Here is a 25,343-nt window from a genome sequence, read left to right on the forward strand (position 1 = left end):
CCGGTCCTCTCCACCATCTGAGCTTGTCCCCGCAGTCGTCGCTTCATCTGAGCGCCGCCGAGTCATCCATGGCCGAGCCACCGCCGAACCAGCCCGCTGAGCTCACCGCTGTCTTCCCCACCGCTGCTGCCGCCACTTCACTGCCGGTCCATTCCACCTCCGCCGTTGTGCAGTTCCTCCGTCACCGGCCGATCCAATCAGTCTAAGAATAGACCTTCCTATCCTAAAAATGGACTCTAGTTTACCTCGTTTTGTCTTGCTGAGTTATTTGGATATTGAATCTCTGATTTAGATTTAAAGAGAGATGAATATTTGATATAGATTCTTAGAGAGAGAGAGAGAGAGAAATAAAATAGACAGATATATGTCATAGTGGGTTTCAAAAAAAAAATCCCCAATCGTGAAGCTCATTTTCAATCCACAATAGAAAACCCAACAATGATTTTTTGTGATGTACCGTGAATCAACAAATTCTAACAAAACAGAGGAGCCAAACAAATGATTAATGAATAAGAGGATTTGACACAATGTTTTTTCTTCAGGGAAGTGTCAACGAGACTGGGTCTCAGTCTCGTTGTTCTGGGTTTCGCTGAAATTGCACTCTTGCTGGGTCGTTTCGCTACTATAGCTCTGTCACCGGCACTTCTTTTCATCTTAACTAAGACATGTCGGGGTTGTTCGGTCTTTGATTGCAGGCTCGCCGGCGACAACGTAGCAAACTCCGATGAACTAAATTCTGCAACTTTTAGCCAACAACAAATAGCAATAAAGTTTCACTTCTGCAACTTCCGGCGAACAAAACCCTACCAAACCAAACCCACAAGCTGTTCCGCCGGCGACGCAGCAAACTTCGATGAACTGAATCGCCCTGCGAAATCGGAGTTTCCAAACTCTGATGAACAGAGTTTCCAAGTCTTCGTTCCGATCCCTCGATTCGTACCCCAAATCCCTGTTTACCCACAAATTGACCAGCAAAAAAGGAAAATATATCCAATTTTTTGTCGAGAAAATCCCAACTTTCTCTATCCAGATTTCGCAATTTGACCCTCTCTACCGACCGTGCCTGCCACAGCTTCACCGCCGTCCTTCCGCTTCAATTCTCTGCTCAGTCGGCCGAGCCCTCACCGGCCGACCTCTTCACAGCCGACCCCTCCATTGTGGCGTGAATGAGGAAGGGGGGGGGGGGGGGGGGGGGACTTCATAAAGGGTTGTATGGCCATTTAAAAATTTTTGGGTTGTCACGTGACCGTCATGTGCTTCTTCACGGTCAAATTCAACCGGCTAATCACCGGATTGGGGTAAATTGCAACAAACATGATAGTTTAGGGGGGTTATTTGTCAAATTATTAGATCACGGGGGTTTTCTGCTAAATGGCCAATAGTTGAAGGGTTTTTTTTGCACTTTACCCTAATATATATAATATTAGGATGTTCGCATTGCTCCCTCCTCTAAAGTCTAAATCATGTAACATGTTCTAACTGTATTGTTTAATAAAATTATAAATGATATTCTATATTTATATTAGCCGTGTTGACGCTGTATCTGTGGCCTTTGTGGGATTTGATGCGTCGCGGTGTTTGTGTCATATTGTGTTCGTGTCCGTGCTACATAGATTATAGTTATGTGATGAAAATTCAAATATGAATTTTATATACACAATGGCAGGCTGGCAGCAGTAATTGCATGAACATCTCTAAATGCTTACCTCCATAACTCATGTCTAACACAATTGCCTTCTGTGAGTAAGTGATACTTGCATTTTGGGGCAAGCGCATGATATGTTCTAATCAAATGTTGTAAATATGGATCCTTTTTTGTTTGTATGTTTCTTTGTTTCTTGTCTCTTCTTTTCAAATTTTTTTTTTTTTTTTGATAAGTCTCTTCTTCTCCATTTTCCCCTTCTTCTTGCTGTTTTTGTAGTCCGAGTAGGCCCAGACAAGATTTTTTTGGTGGACAGTTTTTTTTTATTTGTGTGTTACCTTTTGGTTATTACGTTCCCTGATTGCCACTGTATTTGACAAGTACCATACAGTAGCTTGAACTGAATCTAATTGCTAACCATTTAACCAAAATTGAACCTGATCCAACCGCTTGATCTACTCCATTCTTCTGAGGCATTGGTGTAAACATGTGAAAAATGCTTAAAAAAAGACATGAAAATTTAGGACTGTTGGTAACATAATAATAATTTTTATTTATCCAAAAAAAAAAAAAAAAAAAAAAAATCATTTGGAAGATATTCTGTCCAAACATGAAAATGAATTCGGAGAATGAGATATTAGTAAAGTTATCGTCACTAAAACCATTAGTCTCCTATCCTATTTAGATGGATTCCTTTATAATGGCCCGTATGGAAGACATTTATTCTTCTTTGAGCTTTATACTTTTAAAATTTTATAGAAATTATTAAATTTCCTTCAATTATTGATTTATTTATTCGTTTACCTTTGTTTATGTGATTGATAATATATTCTAGTAGGGCAGTTGTAATTGCCACAGCCCTTTGATTGATTCCATGGCAATTTAAAGTCACTTGTTGAATATTTCCACATGCGAAGGTGCAGGGACAACAAAAATGCACTTCCAATGACCTTGCCGAATATACTCCATGCTGAATATACTCCTATTTAGTAAATACAATGTCAATGGTTGTCAGGATGGTCGTCATCCTGTTCGTATTGCCATAAGTAAGTGGGAGATAGTTTGTGAGCTCTGAACTTGCAACCTAAGTACCATCAGCTAGGACATAGGACACGGATACAACGACAGATAAAATACCAAAAGAGTAGGGCACGGATATAGCGCGAACACAACTATATTCATATAGTGTTAAAATTTTAATTATGACAATTATAGAATTTCAATTAGATTTTAATTTTTACATAATTTAGAAGATAAAGCTATGTAAATGTCGCAAGGATAATTATATTATGTATATTTTACTCTTTTACTTTCTCATTACAATCTTATTTTTCTCCTCAAAGAAAATGTGATATTGCATGCTTGCCTTGTGGTAACCATATGCATAATGTTAATTTTCTTAAAGAAAAAAAAAAAAGGTTGGACGCCAGAAGTGTGTTCATATTGTTAGTTAAGCATTTGAAATGATGAAATTCATTTTTAAATTATTGACACATCCATGCAGTGTAAGACATGTGTCCAAGAGTGTCTATTAAGTGTCCACGTGTCTCTCTTCTTAGCTACTCTAGCATGGGATGTTTCTTATACAACAACTATAGAAGTGGAATTCATCATTGAAGATTCCAATTTTTATTTATTTATTTATTTGTGTGTGTGTGTGTGTGTGTGTGTGTGTGTGTGTGTATATTTAAATCTATATTTTACTTATAGAGTAGTAGTATGTGTAGTTTTACATGTCAAATTTTTTAAAAATAAAATTATTTAGAGGTATTATTATCTTTAAAGCTTAGTCTTGGAATGTCATTTAAAATTTTCTTTGAAGAAAATCATCTGGATATCCATCCTTTTGTTTTTCTCATGTGCTACTGTAGATTCATAAATTTGGCAAATAATTGTTGATCTATATTCTGTACATTCTATAGAAGTTACATTGTAGATATATTAAATCAACCCGAAGAATATAAAATTTAAAACCTGTACCTTTGAGTACCTTTTTTTTTCTTGTTTTTTTTTGAACAGAAAATCACAGAGTATGACTCCTTGTTCGGTTGAGGTTGTTATTTTGTTGTATTTTCTGGTTTAGTCGAATTGGGAAGAAAGTGTTCGATCATGGATGCCTAAATTATGAGGATTTTTATGACTTCTGTCTAGGTTTTTGCTTTTTTGTTTGTTTGTTTTTCCCTCCCGAATGCTTCTGTCTAGTTTTTATTCCTAGAGAAACCACCAAAACTTAAACTTATGTTTCGATTCCATTCCATTGTATTGACATGAGATATGGATTATGGACGGGGTGGCTAGTGTCTTTATGTTAATTGTTTGCTTTTGTATTTGTTTTATTTATTTATTTATTTTTTTGCAGGTGTTACGAACTGCTTTAAGCAATAGATTAGCAAAAGTGCAAGGATTCCTATTCCGTGCTGCTTTTCTTCGGCGCGTACCTACCTTTATTCGTCTGATTTGTGAAAATCTTCTACTGTGTTTTCTTCAGTCAACTATTTATTCTACATCTAAGTACATAACAGGGACCTTGAGTTTGCGGTTCAGAAAAATATTGACAAAGCTTATCCATGCACAATATTTTCAGGTAACTACTGTCTTTCTTTTTGTGCGTGTGTATGTGCTTATGTGAGGTGGAACTACTTTTTCTATCTTATGGTAGCCATCTTTTCCCTACTTTTTATAAAAAAAAATTATCTTGTTTTGATAAGTTGGAAAAAAAATAAAATAAAAATAAATTTATCTTGTTTTGATAAGTTGGAACAGTAGACCAACGGGCCAGTGGCCTAGCGGTATCAGCCTCTTACTTCCCAAAGGGAGGTCAGGGCTTTAAGTCTCAGAAGATACAAGTGTGTGTGAGTACCAACTAGGAAAAAAAAGTTGGAACAGTAGCCCTTTCATTCTCTCCAATTTATTTCTAGAGTTCCAATACAGTAGGTTCTAGGACTAATAGTCATTTGTTACGGTCATCCGTTAAAAAGATGTCTTGCTTCTTTCTGATGTTGCTTTTTAGAATTAAGTTTAATCACTCTTGTATGTAAGTGATCGTCCTTAGGATTTACATTACATTTGAAGTAAAAATGAACTAGTTGTATTTGTATATTAGTCTACATATCGGGTAAATCATCCAAAAATGTTGTCAGATCTGCTACAAAGCTCCATCAGATATCCATTTTGACCATCCATGCAAACATGAATGATAAGTTATTTCCTTTAATCATCATTCATTCACCCCTTTTATACATGCATATTAATATCTTTGCTGTGGCGTGTCTAGCCTGTGGTTAATTTGCAGTATCACATACTAGTGAATCACGTTTCAAATGTCATTTCATATTCTAATTGAGTTCTTTTTCTTATGGCTCAAGTTAGCAAATAAATTTGGTGATGTGCCACAAAGAATTCAAACTTGTTTATATGTGAATTCTGTGCTATAAACTTGTTTCTTTATTCAAATGTACTACAACTTTATATATATATGTATATCTCTGGAGAGTCAGTGCTCCCTAGCTACATTTCGTCAAACAACAAAATGAAAAAAAAAAAAAAAAAAAAAAAAGAAGAAGAAAGAAAAGAAGGAAGAACAGGAAGAAGAAAACTGGGTAAATGACAATTAGAGTTAACAATTTTACTTGTAATGTTTGCAATTGGCTTTAGCTGAAGCTCTGGACTTTAAGCAATTGTGAGATAGCTGTCCTAAATTGTAAAATATGTCGAAATTTAGGATTTCTAAACAAGAGAATTCAGGCCAAGGGTTTAGATTGTGTGGATTTATATCTTGGTTAAATCTTTCTTCGAAACCATAATCACGGGTGTAGAAAACATGTTTAGTGTAGTAAAAGATGGATAAATTCCAGTTACGAGTTTAAAAATATATTGCCACTGATATTATCAGTATATAAATTAACTGGGAATACATCTGAGAAACTCGACTATATATTAAAGTAAATTTTCTTATAATGTGATTGGATGTTCACTCTCATTGATACCAAAATCTTGAGATCATTTAAAAGTCAGCCATAGTATTTGACTCTATATGCAAGAATATATTACTAATTTTACACATAATCATAGTGCGGGTGAACTATTCATGAATCTCCTGAACACTATAACACTTAAAGATTCTTGCAAAAGGAGTTCAAAATGGAGATTGTTGGCAGATATGTTTAGCTAGAAGAGAGTATGATGTCCAAAATCATGGTTATTATTGATCAGAGACTTGAGCATCTGACAATGTAAAGAAAGGGAGTTCTCAATTTCTTAATGGATGAAAATTATACCCATCTGTCTTCCGTTTAGGAAGGCAAGGCATTCCTTATAACTGGAAAACTAAATCGTGGTCAGTGCATTCTATAGAAAAAATAAAATAGTCATATTCCTTGATGCCTTTGTATCACAAAACTAATCAGTGGCTGAAAACCTTGTTTTGGAAAACTCGGCCTTTTGGTCTTAACACAATCCTCATCCAGTTTGATTAATTGACATATAACTATAACAGTGTTTCTTTATTACAGTTTATGTTTTTTCAATAATTTATTTTGGGTATTTTATTGGGCAGTTCATTTATTTAAATGGTCCATGAGTCATTTGGTGAAAATGCATGGTTAAATTTGAACTTTATTTTTATTTTCCATTATGCAGCATAGTACTTAACAAAGGGTGCAAAATATTATCTTCTTCCTTCAATTGTGAATAGGTTCATGTATTATATTTGACCTACTATCCTTTAATTTGATAAGATGTATGTTCTTTACCATGAATTCATCTTCTTTGGTATTGTCTTCATGTTCTACTTTTATTTATCTGGGTTTGCAGAATATGGTATACTACAAAATATCACATGTTGATGGTAGGATAACTAATCCAGAGCAACGAATTGCAAGTGATGTACCAAGGTTCTGTTCAGAGTTGAGTGACCTTGTGCAGGATGATCTCACTGCAGTTACTGACGGTTTGCTCTATACTTGGCGCCTATGTTCATATGCAAGCCCAAAATATGTATTCTGGATATTGGTAATTCTTTGTTCTTTGACTGCTCTGACTTGTCTTTTTTATCTTTGGGTCTGTTAATGTTTTAGATACTGTTGAGCTTCAGTGGCTTAGTACTTCCATTTACTGATGGACCTTAGAACTTTGCATCACAATTATAGCAGTTAGTTTGACACTCACAATCTAATGTTACTTTCCAGGCCTATGTATTAGGAGCAGGGACCGCAATCAGAAACTTTTCTCCTGCATTTGGAAAACTAATGTCTAAAGAACAACAATTGGAAGGAGAGTATCGACAACTTCACTCACGGTTAAGGACCCATGCAGAGAGCATAGCATTTTATGGTGGTGAAAGTAGAGAAGAATCTCATATTCAGCGAAAGTTTAAGACTCTTGTGCGGCACTTGAGTGTTGTTCTACATGACCATTGGTGGTTTGGCATGATTCAAGATTTCTTATTAAAGTATCTTGGTGCTACTGTTGCTGTTATCCTGATTATTGAGCCCTTCTTTTCTGGCAATTTAAGACCTGACACTTCAACTTTAGGACGAGCAGAGATGCTGAGCAATCTAAGATATCATACTAGTGTTATAATATCACTTTTTCAGTCCCTGGGAACTCTTTCCATCAGTTCAAGGCGGCTTAATCGTCTAAGGTATTGCTTGATCCATTTCTTGTTTCAGCATTTTAGGGATATGACACGGGGCATTTTCTCTAGCATGCCGCTAAGCAATGACTGTAATTACCTAAAACATTTTAGTTTGATACGCAAGATAATCACTTCTTGAATTGCATCACCAAAAAAATTGCAGATTTGATGGATTGGAAGGTTTGTACTTTTTTCGTTCCGCAGATTTTGTTTGCTTTACTAGGCAGTTGTTTGTTGTAGTCATTCATAAGATTTAATTCTTCACTGGTTTAATGTGCACTTTGATGTTGTTTGGGAGTGAACGTCTAAGGCCATAACAACATATTATGCTGAGTTTTCTTGACTTTCTTGTGGTCCCACATAGCATGTTGATGCAATATCCCTTGCATTTTGATTATTTGCTTCCATGGTTTAAAATCATGGTATTGGCTTATGTCATGATCATGGTGTAACAATACCGAGAGTGTTGTTTTTTGTTTCGAACCTGTGACCACCAGGTCATAATGGAGCAACCTTACGGTTGCGCCAATATAGAAGTAATGACTAGAAATGCAACTACAAGTCTAAAACTGATAACTAAAAGAAGAGCCAAATATTTGTTGGTTGAAAGGTTAAAAATGCAATATTACTACATAGTAATTTACTCCATTACTACATAACATAAATAATAAGTTTATGTTCATATTTCATACATCATTGATTCACAACCTTTAAAAAAAACGGCATGCAGGTTTTTGATCTTTATATTTGTTGTCGAGATCATGTGAGTTGCCATTTTTTGCATTATTCTTACTACTTAATGTTTAAAGATAACTTATACTCCTATGAGTTAGTCACTTTAATCACTAGATTCTTATTGCTTTAAGTCCGAGTCAAACAAATACTAAACTGATAGAGATTAACTAATATTAAAATTAAGGAAAATATAATATTTGAAAATAAAGAAGTAATAGCACAAAAATAGATACTTCATATCATGGTGTTAAGATTGGTGGGATGTTAAAGAAAGTAACATATAAAGCGTTAAAATTAGCAAGGTGGCGATAGTATATGGTTGATGCTAATCATTTTACTGAATGCAGATCTATGCGTGTAGTCATATATGTTTCATGGTAAAATAACAATTAAAAAACGAAAAACCTCCCAAAATATATAATTACTTGCAACTTGAACCAACAATAGGCTCATGACTTAGTTCTTACAGAAAAAACCCTTAAATTTCCAAAATTTCTTGTTTTAGTCTAGCCTCTGATTTAGTCCATCTAGCATTTAAATTGTAAATTTAGCCTCCAGTGTGGAACTTGGACTTTTAGTAGACACAATCATCATCATCATCCTTGCCTTTATCCCACATGGATGGGGAGTAAGTAGACAGAATATGTTTAAAAAATGGGAAACAATTAAGTCTGCCAACAATCCATAGATGTGGGTTTTGACCGAAATGTCCTTGACAGCCATTACATAATGGTAACAGATGATACAAAGGTGAACTTTTTTTTCCTGTCAAATGTTGTTCCTTAATGTATTCGCAGTTTAATAAGCTGGATATTGGGGGCTTGACAACATAGTAGAAAGAAGCATGCTAATAATTCATCTTCCTGTGCCTGACCTTTTGGTCATTTGTAAGTTTAACCATTTAATTTGCAGTGGTTATGCGGATCGTATTCATGAACTCATGATTGTATCGCGAGAGTTAAGCATTAATGATATATCTTCTCCGCGAAGAAACGGGAGCAGGAATTACGTGACTGAAGCTAATTACATTGAGTTTGATGGTGTTAAGGTACTTGGAAAATCATGGACTCCATGTTTCACAATCATCTATCTGTTATATATTTTGAAATTAATATAGTATCTTCCAGGTTGTTACCCCAACTGGTAATGTTCTGGTGGAGGATTTGACTCTAAGGGTTGAATCAGGATCTAATCTTTTGATCACAGGTGATTTCATCTACTTATAATTATAAACTTCATTTTTGTATTTCCTTATCTTAAAACATCACATTGTCCTTGAAAGTGTGGTTCTTTTTGTGGTTCTATTCCTATTGATTTTTCTGTTGAAGTAAGTAGGGAAAGCTTCAGTTATGAATTCAGAGTATCCATTTTTTACTTAATTAATTGTACACTGCAGTTCTTTTAAGGGCTGAGGCTCTTCGCTCTTTCTTTCGATCCCTTCAAAGTTCTCAAATTTGTGACTGCACTCTGGTAACATGTTATATATTCCCACTGATTGATTTTAAAGGGATTGTAAAAAGTCATGCAAATGGACATCCTGGGAAGCATGACTTTATAAAGATCGTGCATGTTTGTGTTAATATGATAACAAAATATATTCTCTCAGACAACACTGATGATAAATGTTCAAACTGAAAGCGAGAAAGACATGTTTTCATGGAGTTTACTACATCTCAAATTCTTGAAAGTTGTTTCTCCCTCACAAGTCACACTGGTGGCAGGGGGTCTGGTTGGGTAGCTACAATTATGCTTCTTGGCCTGGGCTCTTCGCTGCTTTCTTACTTTCTGCCCTCGACTCATATGTATATGTATTTTCAAATTAATGGCATGCAAAAATTATTGGGAGATCGAATAGCTGAATACAGGAAGTAAACAAGCATGGAACATCTCTATAATTCTTGTATTGAGGTGCCATGTGCTAAACTAAAATTTTCAGTATTTTTTTACATTGTTTATTAAGCTTTTGAAAATATAACTTGTATATTGCGTGGACCTGGATACCTATTTATGGTGTGGGTAATGTGTGGATTCATTTATTCAGGGCATTTTAGAATGTGTCTTGAATGTTGATTTCTGATAGTTCCTGTTTTCATTATATCAAGGATAACAGGACTTGCTTACATAAAATAGGGTTGAAAATCTGAGAACCATTCCCTTTTAGACATATCTAACTCATTAAGAAATTATGGTATAGAACTTCAAGTAAATTAGGAATATGTTCTTTACTACAGAATGTTTGTTATCCATATCCATAACGGTGATATCATGTTGTGCTTGAAAGGTCCTTCACAATTTTTTAAATATGCATCTAACATAGATGATGATGGCCTAGAAATAGATAACGCAGGCTTTCATCTAGATTTTATTTGGTGGTCATTTTGTTTGCGCGATCATTCCAGCATTCTTTATTGTTTGTTTGCCTAAACTTGATGCTATATTTTGTTTCTGGTTATACTGGTATACAAAGAGTGCCAGCTTTTACTTGGGCAGAAGGGAGGTACAGGATTCAGGTCCCTGTTGGAACATGCTTGTTGTTGCACTGGGGGGTGGGGGGAGAGATCATAAAAAAGAATTGTATGCGATGCTTGAACATATGCTTAAATATGGATGGATGTCAATAGCACGAGTTTCTTCGACATTGCTTGTGTATATAATATTTGACAAGGAGAACTTATATTGCATTTTGTTTTGCTGAAGGTCCGAATGGTAGCGGCAAGAGCTCGCTTTTCCGAGTTTTAGGTGGCCTTTGGCCATTAGTTTCTGGTCATATTGTGAAACCTGGGATTGGTTCTGATCTGAATAAGGAGATTTTCTATGTGCCACAACGACCATATACGGCTTTAGGAACACTACGCGACCAGTTAATCTATCCTCTTACTGCAGATCAAGAGGTTGAACCGCTCATGCATAGTGGAATGGTTGAGCTGTTGAAAAATGTAAGTTTTTTTACAATATTCTTTTTTCTCTTGGGCTGTGTTCGGCTGCATGGAATTGTAGCTTTGGAATTGGAATTTTTGGAATTGGAGAAAAGCAACTCACAAAATTGAACCAAAATTTTCTCCAATTCCACCAATTCCAATTCCAAGGCTCCAATTCCATGCAGCCAAACATAGCCTTAGTTTATTTAGAATTGCATGGGTTCTCTGAGATCTCTCATTTTTCTCTTTGATTGAGTTAATCATATCATGGGTCTACTGAATCTTCAAGATTTTCTTTGGCATAATTTTTAATGGAATTTTTTTGTCTTTTTACTAGGTTGACCTTGAATATCTTTTAGATCGTTACCCACCTGAAAAAGAGATAAATTGGGGTGATGAACTATCTCTTGGTGAGCAGCAAAGATTGGGAATGGCCAGACTCTTCTACCATAAACCCAAATTTGCTATTCTTGATGAATGTACCAGTGCTGTGACGACTGATATGGAAGAGCGCTTCTGTGCTAAAGTTCGAGCCATGGGAACATCTTGCATAACTATATCCCATCGCCCTGCACTAGTTGCATTTCATGACGTGATCTTGTCCTTAGATGGTGAAGGAGGCTGGAATGTTCATTACAAGAGGTTGAAACTTTCAGTTGGTGAACTGACTTTTTTATTTCACTTTTCAATCTTACTGCGCCCATTTGTTTTGTGGCTGCAGATCTTTGTTAATAATGCTTTCATGAATTCTACAGGGATGATTCTCCAGTTCTTACTTCAGCTGGGTTCAATAGTATGAAGTCATCTGAGACAGACCGCCAAAGTGATGCAATCGCAGTTCAACGTGCATTTGCCAATACAAAAAAGGTTTGAGAATTATTATATTCTGTTCTTGGAACTTTTCTTTTAAACCTAATTTTTCATTTTGAAAACCTTGTTGGTGATCTTATATTAGGATTCTGCATTCTCAAATTCAAAGGAACAATCATATATTTCAGAGTTAATAGCAGCGTCTCCCTCTTGGGATCATGATGTTCCATTGCCCATCATTCCACAACTCGGAACTGCTCAAAGGATGCTGCCATTGAGAGTCGCTGCCATGTTTAAAGTACTGGTGAGTACTTTATCTGGAAGAACAATTTTCTTGTAGACTCTCTGTGAGGAATTCTTGGTTAAATGTCTCGCATACCCTTCATCTTCTGAAACTGTTTAATACACTAAATTATTTATTTTTTGTATTATGATCCAAATTAGAGCTCCCATTCTTCATTGTAATGATTGTTGAATTAAGTTTTGGATTTATTCTAGAATGATTTCCTTTGAATACTAGATGTCTCCTTTGCTTGCTCAACTTAATAATTCTCACCGCTGCAGCTTTCCGGATCTTCTTTTTCATGGTATCCCTAACATTGTTTCATTGTCCATTTCAGGATGGTGTATTATTTATTGGTGACTTTTATCTTTATAGGATTTTATGATCGTGTTATGTTTGTGACTGAAGATATTGAACTCCCCATAGAACCTTATTTGGAGTTGATTGATTAATAATGACTAGGATCTTTTGATGAAAAATGCTTTGTTTTTTTGGTATTGATACTGCTTTGTTACATACCACCCGTGTAGTCTAATTTCTTTTGGTCATTGCTGATGCTACTGCACCAGAGTAGAAATGATTGCAGTTTATGGGCCAATGAGCAGCCATATGTTAGAATGAAATCTTGATGGAATTACTTGATGCATATACTTTGGCACAAAATCAGTTTTCTGCATCTAAAACATATTCAGTTCCTTAAAACTATTTCCCCTCAATAATTATAACATGGTGTTGTTCAGAATAATATTTGGAGGTTATCTTCCAGTTTCTTTGATGCTGATAACTTTTTTTTGTCTGTTGAGAAAATAGTTATAAATTGTCCTTATTACGTGTTAAGTGATTTCTTGCTGTACAGTTTAGCTTTTCCTTGTATGAAGCCTGTTAGTTGTAGTCTTTGGAGGTAATTATATAGTCTGTCAGTGTTACACATTTAATTTAACTTCTGAGTCCTGACCCCTAGAAGATGAATAACAATGGGAAAATGCTCGGTTCCAAAAATACAGTATATTGTAAAGTTTTCTCAATGGGACTGCAGATTGTCCACCACCAATTCTGGTTACCTATCAATTTTATGTTAGAATCATCTGCCTTTTGGAGTTTGTAAGTAACTGAGATCTTAGTTTGTTCTGGAACCATTTGTTTGCATCTCTTATCTTTCAGTTGTATGGCAATCTGATGTTTGTTGGATTGTTACTTTCTCAGTTCTGTGGTTAATCCATTACTTATTGGTTTAATGTGATTCATCCGTTATCTACCTAATGGCACCCTAGGGCTATCATAAATCCAATAGTACACAAATATATATCTTTAGATCCACAATTACAATCTTCTATAACGTTCTCGTTGACCTTCTCACTGCTTATTTTAGGTTCCCTCAGTACTTGATAAACAGGGGGCACAACTCCTTGCAGTTGCTGTTCTTGTGGTCTCAAGAACTTGGATATCAGATCGTATTGCCTCTTTAAATGGTATCCTTCTATTCTTTCTTTCTTTTCTTGTTTTTTTATTTAGTTATTTATTCTTTGACCTCAATGCTGCATTTCAAAATCAGAGGGATCATGTTCTTGTGATATAAATACCTTGGTTTTCTCAGGGACTACCGTTAGGTACGTTTTAGAGCAAGATAAGGCATCCTTTATTCGGTTGATTGGTGTGAGTGTTCTTCAAAGTGCTGCATCGTCGTTCATTGCACCGTCTTTAAGGTAATTTCAATGGCTCAGTATATTTGGCATACTAAGAAACCCTTGAGCATATTTATTTGATACAAAACACATTGCTTTATACGCATGAAAGTTAAAAGTGAACATTCTGAAGACTCCATTAATAACCCTACTTAGGACCTTTTGCAAAGGATAACTCAATAATGTGCTGGGCCACAAGGTTGACTGAACTTAGGCTTCTGTTTAGTTTGCTTCTCAGCCTGAATCAATGTCCCGGGTACCACCATGCATTTGCATATGCTTCTGGTGACATGAGATCCAAATGAATTTTCTTATATAATATGTGTTCTTAAGATCTGTCTATTCCCTCATGACACATTGAATGCTGTGGCCCATGATTGGTTTTTCTGAGTGTGACTTCTGATAACATAATGCTATCATAAATCTTTAGATTAGAGCAGGCCAAGTCCTTATTTCAGTCTTTGTGTATAGACTCTGAATGTCATTATTCGTGTATTTTCATATCTTTCATGAAGAATTTTTTGTTTCAAAGGGCTGAGTTGGCTTATGTAATAAATTGCTCCTAAGAATGCATCATATTCAGTACAATTTCACGAGTAGTTGGGAAGAAGTTTTTGTTCTCTCCCCCCCCCCTCCCCCCCCCCCCCCTCCCAAAAAAAAAAAAAAAAAAGTGAATTTCATTGAATAAAACACAAACTATGTATGCCCTCACCATACAAAGGGCTCGAATATGCCCATTTTCAAAAGCTAGCAACTAAAAATAACAAAAGCTGTAGTCCTCTACAAACAAAAAGAAAATAACAAAACAGCTGCTTATCACTAGGATAACCCCTGGAATCATCCTCCATAACCCAAGCGCAAGCAGAATACTGCTTCCCACTCAACACATTACACCAAACAAGGGCCCAACGGCAGTACCCAACACCAATAGATCTGAACATCTCCGGCCAACACTTAACCATTCTAAAAAGAAGCCAAACCCAGAATGTAGCAACTGATCTCTGATTAAACCAGTTTTGGAACTGAGCCAAACCAGTATCCACATAGCCAGTCCTAATCCAACACACTTGTAAAAAGCTCCAACCATAACTGGAACTCAGCACAAATAGATATTTTTATATTAAGAAAATTGGACGGCAACAACCTTATGTTCTTAAATGAATTATCATTCACAATCATTAGTTAAGGTCTGCAGATCAGAGTTTTTCAACCCCCTGGAGTCCAAAACCTCCCAAACCACCCATCTGGCGACTTGAATAGCATTAAGGCCTGACCTCGTTTTTATTTATTATTATTATTATTTTTTTGTTAAGTAAGGCCTGACCTCCATTGAAGGTTCTGATTTCTATTCCTCCATATTTTCCATATTACTGCAATGAATAAGTTTCTACAAACTCTGTCTTATCACCGCACTGAAAGGGATGTACGGTGGAGGTTTCTGAGTGAGGGAATCTTGTTTTGGAGCACTTGTTAGAAAAAAGCTTTGTTGTTGTTGTAGTTAGTAGTAGTTTTTACTACACATTAGGGTTTCACTATATTTTATTTATTTTTCCTTGTTACATAGGCACTTGACGGCCAGACTTGCCCTTGGATGGAGGATTCGTTTGACTCAACATTTACTGAGGAACTACTTAAGAAAGAACGCATACTACAAGGTAATGGAATAGGAATGGGAGTGTTTCCTTTTTACTCGGGCTGAACTTAGAATATTGGTTATATTCTCTTGCCTGGCAGTTACTGTCTTGTTTTTATAACATGTCATTATAGAATTTAGAATTTGGTATCTCCATTTCCATTTTCTTTAAAACACTTTCAAATAGTACTTTTGTAGTTCTTTTTCAGAAAAGAATAATTGACAGTTTCATGCACTGAGTTTGGCTTCTGAGTTTGGTCAATGCTGTATATTTATAGCATCCAAAGTTGAGACACGCGAAACTAAGAACGTTACCAAATTAATGTCAAATGCATATGTTTGTAGGTATTCCACATGTCAAGCATAAATGTTGATGCAGATCAGAGAATGACACAAGATTTGGAGAAATTAACAACTGATTTGTCAGGGCTGCTTACTGGAATGGTAAAACCATCTGTCGACATTTTATGGTGAGTGTGTGTGGCAATGGTTATTAAGTTTTCTTTGTGGTTGTATTTTGGCTTCATTGCAAGATCTTGGTTTGAGGTAAAATGCATATTTTCACTTTTTCTTCAATAATCTAAAGCAATGCTCCAATTGTTTAGGTTCACCTGGAGAATGAAGCTATTAACAGGTCGAAGGGGAGTTGCTATATTATATGCTTATATGTTACTGGGTCTGGGTTTTCTGAGGAGTGTTACTCCTGATTTTGGTGACCTGGGAAGTCGAGAACAACAACTTGAGGGAACCTTTAGGTCATTTCAGAATCTGTTGATGTTTATTGTACTGCTTCTTTGAGTCTATATTTCTATGAACATCAGTCTGACTTGTTATACCATTCATTAATTAGATTCATGCATGAGAGATTGCGTACGCATGCCGAATCCATTGCTTTCTTTGGGGGTGGTGCTAGAGAAAAAGCGGTTAGTTCTGGAATTTCACTACGTTCCAATTTCCACATGCTTGAAATTTGGGTGCTACTACCTTTTTATGAGTTATTGTTTGCATTTTTATCGTTATTGCTTGATACTTTGGTGAATATCACAGCTTGATTTGTGTCTGTGGCCATGCTATATTAGTAATGAATTTACCATATCTTGGTGGGAGGGCATAGATTGCTTTCACAATAAAAGTTGGACTGAAAATGAGGCTTCAATATCCATTTTATAAAATAGAATGGAAGAGAATACTGATAAATCTTTCCGTTCTACAACTCATATTCTTTCTGTCTTCATTTACCTATGGGGTATTGTGCTAGAATGGCCACTTAGTGCACCAGTCGGGAACAATGACATGTTACGGAAAAAGGAAGAGTACCAAAACTAACATGGGTAGAGTTAGCAAGGAAAGATATGATACTATGTGGTTTGACTTAATGGGTCGAGTTTTTATCAATTTTCTTTTAAAAGAAAAGGAGGCTAGACACTTTGAACTGTATTTGTATGTTTCAATATTGTTATATGCTTGTATTATATAAGACTTGTATTTGAGAGTGTAGGACATGTTAGTCGAGTGTTCAGGATCTGTTAGTCGAATGTTTGGGATGTTTCAGCCAAGTGTTCGAATTAATAAAAATTATTTCTAAATTATAGACACGTTCATGAAGTATCGGACACGTGTCCATGACATGTCCATGGAGTGTCGTTTCCGACATGGACACAGCATCTTCATAGAATTGTCCGTGCTTCTTAGACTATATCCTTTCCTTTCCAACCTCCAGGTAAATTAACTCTTACTAAGAGTTACTAATGGTGATCATTTATAGCTCACCTTTGCAACAGGATAGGAAGGATTCTTTAAGATGGAACTCGTTAGAACTAGTAAACTGGACCCTAAGAATCAGTGATACAGATAGACAACATGGATACGACACGACACGTGCACGACAAATCTTAAAGAGTGAAGATGAGGACATGGTGGGGACACAACGAATAATAAATTTATATTTTTATTTGTGCTAATATTACTTTTCATCAAATTAAAAATAAAAAATCTCAGATCACAATAACTAATGATCTACAACAATAATTCTCTCATTAAAGAAGAGAAAAAAGAAGGGAGAGAGAGAATTGGCTGAAGGAGAATTTTAAACCCTCTCTAAAATTACGGCTTTCTTGAAGAAAAGAAAGGGATTTCTATTAGGGGAAAGAGAATTAGTTAATAATAAAAGAAATAAAGACAGTTAAAATTTTGTTGAGGAAAAAATAAGCACCTTGCTGATAATAAAAGTGAGAATCTATAGAGTAAGAAAAAGCTTTGTGATAGGAAGAAGATAACAATGCAAATAGGGGGAAAAAAAGATAGAGAAAGAGGGTTTCATAAAGAAGAAAAAGGTGGTCTGCCAGCAATCAAGTTTTGATGATTGGGCATTGCAAGTTCGAAGCTTGATTGCGAAAGAGAGCAAGATTCCTACCATTTTCTCTTTGTGATCTTTTCCTATATCAAACAGGTAATAAGTATAAAAAGTCAAGTAAATAAAGTGGATTGATAAATTTCATATATATATATATATATTTTAATGTTTTGACCTTTATATTATTGAATATTTTCAAAGCATTGTACATACTGTATATTAATCCACTTTCTTTCTTTTTTTTTTTTTTTTTTGAAATCTTCTAAAAATTCCCTTTTAATCAGGCATGTGTGCCCACATTTTGACCGCATGTTTGATGCATGTCTATGGAGCATCTGCAACGTGTCCAAAATGGAAAAGCTTCTAGACACGTTTTTTGGAGTGTCCAGCGTGTGTTTGATATAAACACTTACCTTTTAGGCGTGTTCATGCTTCCTAGACCAAACCAGACAAAATTGTACTGTGCAGTATTGTCCGGGTTTGTAATGGAAGTTGGTTTCGGTTCTAAAATTTAAGGAATCATTGAATATGGTTTGGTTCTAGGTTTGGAGGCCAAAAGGAATGAAGTGAACCGAAACAAATCGTTAGTAATAAATAAATAAATATGCAATATAATACACTTGTTCAATTTTTACTGGTGGAGAATATAACTTATCTTACACTTCAGTATATAGGATCATTATATATGCTTGAAATTTTGGTTTTTCATTTGATTGCTATGTATATATATATTTTTTATGCATATGTACGCATGCACACGCACACACATATATATTTGCACATCAGAAAATCCAAAACCATTGAACCAAACTGATCGTTTATGATTTGAGAAACTCTCAAGAATGTAATATAAATAAATAAAACTTTTAGTGGGGGCAGGAGTGAAAATGTTTAAAGATTTGTGGGGTATTATTAGAATTTTGATAAACTCAAAAGAATGGAATGTAAATGAAAAAAATTCCAATGGGGGTGCCCGCCCCCACTGGGCCTCACTTGGCTCCGTGCCTGGGGAGGATGGATGGTGAGGTCAAAACCCACAATCAGGGTTTTTTTAAAGAGACTCAGATAACACCTGGGCAAACTGCCAGTGGTAATCATGTTAAGCAAGCTTAATTTAAAGAAGGGCATATTAAACAAGTTTTAATCAATTAAATATTCAAATTGGTGCACCGAGAGAACAATATGAAATTTAACAAATCACTTCAAAATTTATAAAGAATGAGCAAGATAAAATGTCAAGTGAAAAGAATAAACTAATTGTGATTTTTGAGTCCAATGGTTGGAGTTGGATTCATGGTCAACTCACAAGTGGATTGATCATGACTTCAGACCGTAATCAAATTGACACTAATTGAAAAAGGGAGAAAAGAAAGCAAACAATAAGAATAGTAGAAACACATATTAGTTTTATTATTATTATTATTATTATTATTATTTATTTATTTTATTTTTTTGGCGGTTTGATGGTTGGGATATCCTAGGGCCTTGACGACCCACTGAAGCAGTAAAAGGTCCTGCATGTGGTACAACTACCTGAAACTCTTCTTTTTCCCTCTTCTTGTTCAGGAACTTGAGTTTTGTGTCTTCCAAGTGTGTAACTTCCTCAAATTAGAAAAATCTAATGTTAAGATGACGTAGAAGAACGGTGGATGACGAAAAGGACGATGAAGAAGAGATTTGTTTTTATTGTGAGAACATCCTGTATACCTTAGGGCTTTCGATGCTTCATAAAGGAGGAAGCAGATGAGGAAAAATTCCCCAAAAATAGTTTTTGAGTAGGTTTTGGAAACCAGCGAGTTCTTATTATTCTTGAACAGTTCAAACAATTTAAAGGTCGGTACGACACTGGGTAATGAACATCAGTATCATTGGTGCAAGTTCAAGTCCCAAAGCACTCACTTCGTGAAATATCAAAGATTAGGTCTCTCCATGACATTGTTGTAGCAAGATAGTGATTGTTGGGATCAATGAATTGGCTGGAATAAAAATTTTCTCTGAAAATATTTTGAGAGTTTAGGCCCATGACATACTAGTTGAAGGTTCATGCATTCCAGCGCTTCCTAGCTGGTTAATAAATCATTGGTATAACTGCTTTCTGTCAGCACAGTATGAATGTTCCTTGTCTTTCTGAGCCATCCCCATCTTAATTTCTTGCATAGTGAAGAATGTTTCTAGGCTTAATAAGCACTTCCCCTGGGACCTCTTTTATTAGAGCTTTATTCATTTTGAGGGCATTTTCTGGACTTCTGGTGATGATGGTATGGTGCTGTAGTCTATCAGTGAGAAATGATAAGGTTGTTTGAAGAGTTTGTGGAGAAAAATTGATTGATGGACCTCCCTTTAATTAGGGCTATGAAAACTTGGATTAATGTCATTCCATGGTTTATATAACTAATTTTCTTCTGCCCTGCTATATTGTCATTGGAGTTTTAAGCGAACTGACTCTGTTTAAGGGCAGGGAATACTTTATTTACTAAATTCAGGGTCTGGTAGATTTGTTTTGCACAAGTTATTGTTTATCCTTTTTCCGAGCACTCTTTATCCCCTACCTTTGCCCATAAACTAAATTGTTACCCTACGTAGTACGAATATGGACAGGACATGATACGGTCTAAGAAAGTTTGAAATAGGACACAGAGTGGACACAACAAGGGAGTAAGAAGTGTTAATGCTTCATAGCTCCACCTTTCCTCGTGAGGAATAGGGTGCTAGTGAGTCTCAAGACTTCAGGAAACTAATTCAAGGAGGGGGCAGCAAGGTACTATTGGTCATATGGCCAGTAGTTATACTTGTTAATTGTCTTATTTCTAAAAGAACATTGCTTTTTTCTAAGATTACAGATGGAAATTTGATTTTGGTAAATACCGAACAAATCAAGGTTCATTATTCCCCTTACTGATTGATTTACTCCTGTATAATGTAATCCGCTTGTTATAATCATCTGTCTATTCCTCGGTGACGCTTCTTGTATTAAACAGATGGTTGAATCAAGATTTGGGGAACTTCTCGATCACTCTGCGTTACTTCTAAGGAAGAAATGGCTATATGGTATGCTGGATGACTTTATCACTAAACAACTCCCACACAATGTTACCTGGGGTTTGAGTTTGTTATATGCTATGGAACACAAGGGAGATCGAGCCTTGACTTCAACTCAAGGTGACTTTAAATTAGAGAGTCTTGTTGATTCGGTTATGGTAATTCCTGTTTAGCAAATTAAAGTTGGAACTGTTTTCATTCTATAATTTTTCAGGTGAGCTGGCTCATGCACTGCGGTTCTTAGCATCTGTTGTATCTCAAAGCTTTTTAGCTTTTGGCGACATTCTTGAACTACATAGAAAATTCCTTGAGCTATCGGGGGGTATTAATCGGATTTTTGAGCTTGAAGAACTTCTAGATGCTGCTCAATCTGGTGTGTCCTTTTCTGCTTGTTGACTGTCCCACTGAATTTATATCTCTTTGAATTGATCTTTCAACAAAAAGTTATTTCTTCTGAATTTTTTTTGAAGACATCTATGAATTCTATTTTATGTTCGTTTTTTTTTTTTTTTTTGGACGTCCTTTATATTGCTCGCTATCAATCTATATTGGGCACAATTAAATTTGCCTTTACAAAATATCCAACATTCTGTTTTGTACCAAGGGGAATCCAACTTTTGTGGATTGCAAAACATATGGTCCAGCTAAATGTTTGACACACCTTCGCATTTATTGATGTTGTCAGCAGCCAACACAAGTGGCCCTGCTTTCAATGATTTTCTAGTATTGAGGAAAATTTATCTTCAATAGCTGTGGATGGTGGCAAAGGATTGGTCTGATTCACTCCATTGAATTAGGATTAAGACTGTTGATTTAAGTTAGGTTGAGGCATGATGCAATGTTAGGTTTTTCAAATGAAAGCTGACATTTGACTCTAGTAAGGTTGTCTTGTTAGTGTAAGATTATAGTAATTTGAATCCTTAGTCATCTAGATTCTTTAATATTGGTACTTTGTGGAGTTATCTGACTAAATGGATGAAACGGTCCACGATAAAAAACTTCAATTGGCTCTCTTTCAAAATTCTGTTAATGTAATGACAGCCATTATTTTTTTGGTGGTGTGTTTTTGAAGTTTTCTTATTAGTTTGGGATTATTGTAGTACTTTTAATCCATAGACATATCTGGGGTCCTTAGTTTGATCTTTTCATGATGTTGCTTGACTAGATGAATTATATGATCCAAATGGTAAGGACTTTAATCTCTATTCAATCAAAATTTTTGCACTAGTGCAGTACGACCATTATTTTTGTTGTTATCATTTTCTTTATGGTCTGAATGAGGTTAAGTTTCAATAATTGTGGGGGGTGTTGCTTGTTTTGAGATAGTGTTGGGGCTTAAGATTATTTTATGAAGAATCAAATTAATGCAAACAGGGGTAGTGGAGATCTTTTTTGTCATAAAATAGGGAGTCTTTCATGTTCATTTCTTGGTTTGCCTTTTTTATTTTCTTATTGTTGGAGAATATTATTATAGGAACCTTAAATTAATCCACAAAATATTGCTTTGAGAATATTGTAGGACTGATTTTAGTCTATGATAGAGTATGATTGGAGTGATTTATGGGATTGATTTTATGAATCCTCCATTAATGTATTCTCCATATTCATCACGTTGTTCTTTCACCTATAAATAGGGGTGCTCATTGTAAACAATCTTAAGAGAGAATATAATAAAAGTGATGTAGCCCTTTGGGCTTTGTGTGTCTATCCTTGTGGTCTTCATGTTTAATTTCTTTCTTCAACTTTTTATATATTTCAACACTTAGAAAGTAGAATGTGGGAGTCACTTACTGCTAGGGATGAGATGAGATAGGTGGCAAATTTTTATTGTTCTAGGGGAGAGAAGTTAACTTTTAAAAAGTACTTTAGGAAGCATTCCAACCACCATAAGGTTGGTTATATTGTTCTAAAGGATCCTTTGTTTTGGTGTCTAGAAGGTTGGGGAATCTTCTAAGGGATGAGCAAAGAGTTTAGGTTCCATCTTGAGTTGTGAAGTCTGTGATTGTTTTTACTCTCTACAAAAGGCTGGTGTCTAATGTCATTGATTTGTGTGAATCATGCTCTTTTAGGAAAATGACTATGGAGATTCACCTTAGGAAGAGTAGAGTAAGATAGAAAATTGTAGTCTGGAAGTATAAATTAGATGGGAGTGGACCTTTAGAAAGCAAATTTGATGTAAATGACCTTGATACTTTTGGTGAGTTGCAAAGTGAGAGGGTGACAGCATGAAGTTTTGGGGAGACCTTCCTTAAGGAAGAATTCCCCATCTTTATGAGATATTTGTAAACGGTGATGGATGGTGAAAGATTGTGGTCTGGTGGTGGGCCATGCATTGGAATATTGTTTTTACTAGAAGACTCCATTATCAGGAATTGGAGAGTGTTGCTTTATCATATAATTAGCTTTCCCAGACGATGAAATTGTGCTGGTACTGAAAGACTGTAATTTGCTTTTTCTCACATAAATCATACTATAAGGCCCTCTCTAACAGGGAATGGACTACTGGGGCAAAAAAGTTGTATATTGCTTTGGTTCCTATCAATGAGTTTTGTTGCAGGGCTTGTGATGATGGATAAATGCTTAAACATTGATCACTTGATTAGTAGAATGATGCCTTTTTTTATAGGTAACCATCAATTTGGTCTCAGCAAAGATTTTGTTTTTGTTGTTGGTATGAAATATACAGATCAATCTGCTTGCTTACTCTTTTGGATTACCGCTATATACTTAAATTAGTTATGCATAGCTGTCATTTTGAAAAAGGGTTAAATGCAGATAACCCCCTCCTATTATATATGCTTTGCTTATAACCCCCTTGTACTTCATAATAGGCAGTAACCCCCTTGCATTCAATCATAAGAAGTAAATTTACAAGTATATCAGCAGTGCAACTGCTACATAATAATGACTATGAGGACATAAACGGAGACCTTCCCTTGCTTGAATGCTGCTTCCAAATAGTGGGAATAAAGAAAGAAATATATGTGTCTTCTTTAATGTAGGAGGTACGAATTACAACTACATTCTTGAGCGTATAACATGTTTCCATCTTTAATCTTGTTGCAAATAAAATCAACTTCTCTAATTGGTAGGCTTCCTAATTTAATTTAATATTTTAGTTGATTCTAATATGGCAGTATTATGTGTTTAGGAGTTATATTTGTGAATTGTTTCTGATTGATTGATTTCTTAATCAGATTAGTTGAAGTCTTTGTAACAACATTGTATTATGGGTTTTCATACGTGAGACACAATAAAAGTATATTATGTGGTTGGTACTCCTGCAGATTCTCCATCACAATGTTTGTGTTGGTTTCATTCTTCTTCATTTATAACCTAAAAGTTCAGTACAACTTGGCTTGTGTTTGTTTTTTGTTCGAATAGTCGACATCGTGATTCGTTGCAATCTCATGCTTAATGTTTTTCTATGCAAATAATGGTCGCACTATTTTGTATTGGTTGCCTAATGAATATGTTTTTGTTTTATATTTATTTTGATAAAATCGCCTGAAGGTTATGCATTTGTGCTAATAAGCTGGTATTCTTCCAGGGGAACCTGTTGGTGGCACTTCTTCTCCACATAAGGCGGCTGAATCTCACTCTGGTGATATCATTTCCTTCTCGAAGGTCGACATCATTACCCCAGCACAGAAATTGTTGGCTCGGGAGTTGACATGTGATATCCTACCAGGAAACAGCCTACTTCTTACTGGTTGGTGAAATATTTCTTTGTTTATCCTGTTGTGCATATTTCACTTCTGACAAGTCCGATATTTTCAAGGTCCAAATGGGAGTGGGAAAAGTTCCTTCTTTAGAGTCCTTCGAGGTCTTTGGCCCATCGCCAGTGGTAGACTTGTTAAACCATTCCAAAATATTTACAAGGAATCTGGATCTGGTTGCGGGGTCTTTTATGTTCCTCAACGACCATACACATGCTTAGGAACCCTGAGGGATCAAATTATATATCCTCTCTCCTGTGAAGAAGCCGAGGAAAGGACGTTAAGTTTGCACAGAAAAGGTAAATTAGTTTATGTCTTCATTATCCTTTATGATATGTTTCTTATATCAATCCTTTGAAATTTTCTTCCCTATCTTATACCGGAACATGTCTCACAGCCTCCTGCTTCTGTGTTCCTCTTTCGAAAATTATATACTTATCTTTTGGCTCTTGGATATTTCATTCGTTTAAAAAAGTGTTGGTTTTCCAATCTGGGTCTATGAAAGAGAATTTACAATGAAAATAGTTTTTCCCGGTCAAGATCCGAACAAGGAGACTCAAATACTACCATACTAGTCTCATCTAGTGGTTGTTTTTCTCTATTAGTTGCGAGGCCTCTGCTTATGAGTTTAGTTGAGTAGGCTTGCGGTAGTTGTCTGTTGTGTGATAGCTAGTTTTGGGGCTTTCAACATAGCAGTGCAGCATTATGTTCTCTCCTCAAGTGAGATACTTGTCTTAACTGGATTAGTACGTACAAGAGCCTGCAAGGTTTGGGAGAAAATATTAAATACCCCGGTGGTATGGTACCCTGGGTCTTCTCAACCCATGGGTGTGGTGGGGCCCATCACCACATCCATGATCCAATGGCTCCCACTGACCCGGGGTACCATACCCC

At 35.7% G+C, this 25,343-nt stretch overlaps 1 protein-coding gene across 4 annotated transcripts in view; it reads left to right on the plus strand.

The window, feature by feature from the left end:
• The window catches only part of LOC132281804 (ABC transporter D family member 1), a 38,762-nt gene that overhangs the window by 11,427 nt on the left and 1,992 nt on the right, over positions 1 to 25,343 (plus strand). For all 4 annotated transcript variants that reach the window (XM_059783473.1, XM_059783472.1, XM_059783471.1 and 1 more), the window contains 19 exons: positions 4,002 to 4,226; positions 6,455 to 6,652; positions 6,829 to 7,283; positions 8,925 to 9,060; positions 9,140 to 9,218; positions 10,710 to 10,948; positions 11,268 to 11,572; positions 11,686 to 11,797; positions 11,886 to 12,044; positions 13,393 to 13,492; positions 13,618 to 13,726; positions 15,270 to 15,360; positions 15,684 to 15,808; positions 15,944 to 16,093; positions 16,189 to 16,261; positions 20,670 to 20,850; positions 20,945 to 21,103; positions 24,281 to 24,442; positions 24,512 to 24,748. In XM_059783473.1, the coding sequence (XP_059639456.1) occupies positions 4,002 to 4,226; positions 6,455 to 6,652; positions 6,829 to 7,283; positions 8,925 to 9,060; positions 9,140 to 9,218; positions 10,710 to 10,948; positions 11,268 to 11,572; positions 11,686 to 11,797; positions 11,886 to 12,044; positions 13,393 to 13,492; positions 13,618 to 13,726; positions 15,270 to 15,360; positions 15,684 to 15,808; positions 15,944 to 16,093; positions 16,189 to 16,261; positions 20,670 to 20,850; positions 20,945 to 21,103; positions 24,281 to 24,442; positions 24,512 to 24,748 (3,295 nt within the window). The remainder of the gene's footprint in view (positions 1 to 4,001; positions 4,227 to 6,454; positions 6,653 to 6,828; positions 7,284 to 8,924; positions 9,061 to 9,139; positions 9,219 to 10,709; positions 10,949 to 11,267; positions 11,573 to 11,685; positions 11,798 to 11,885; positions 12,045 to 13,392; positions 13,493 to 13,617; positions 13,727 to 15,269; positions 15,361 to 15,683; positions 15,809 to 15,943; positions 16,094 to 16,188; positions 16,262 to 20,669; positions 20,851 to 20,944; positions 21,104 to 24,280; positions 24,443 to 24,511; positions 24,749 to 25,343) is intronic.

This window comes from Cornus florida, unplaced genomic scaffold (assembly GCF_030987335.1).
Source record: "Cornus florida cultivar Cherokee Brave unplaced genomic scaffold, ASM3098733v1 CherokeeBrave_3.0.0_Hap2_Chr11, whole genome shotgun sequence".
NCBI lineage: Eukaryota > Viridiplantae > Streptophyta > Magnoliopsida > Cornales > Cornaceae > Cornus > Cornus florida.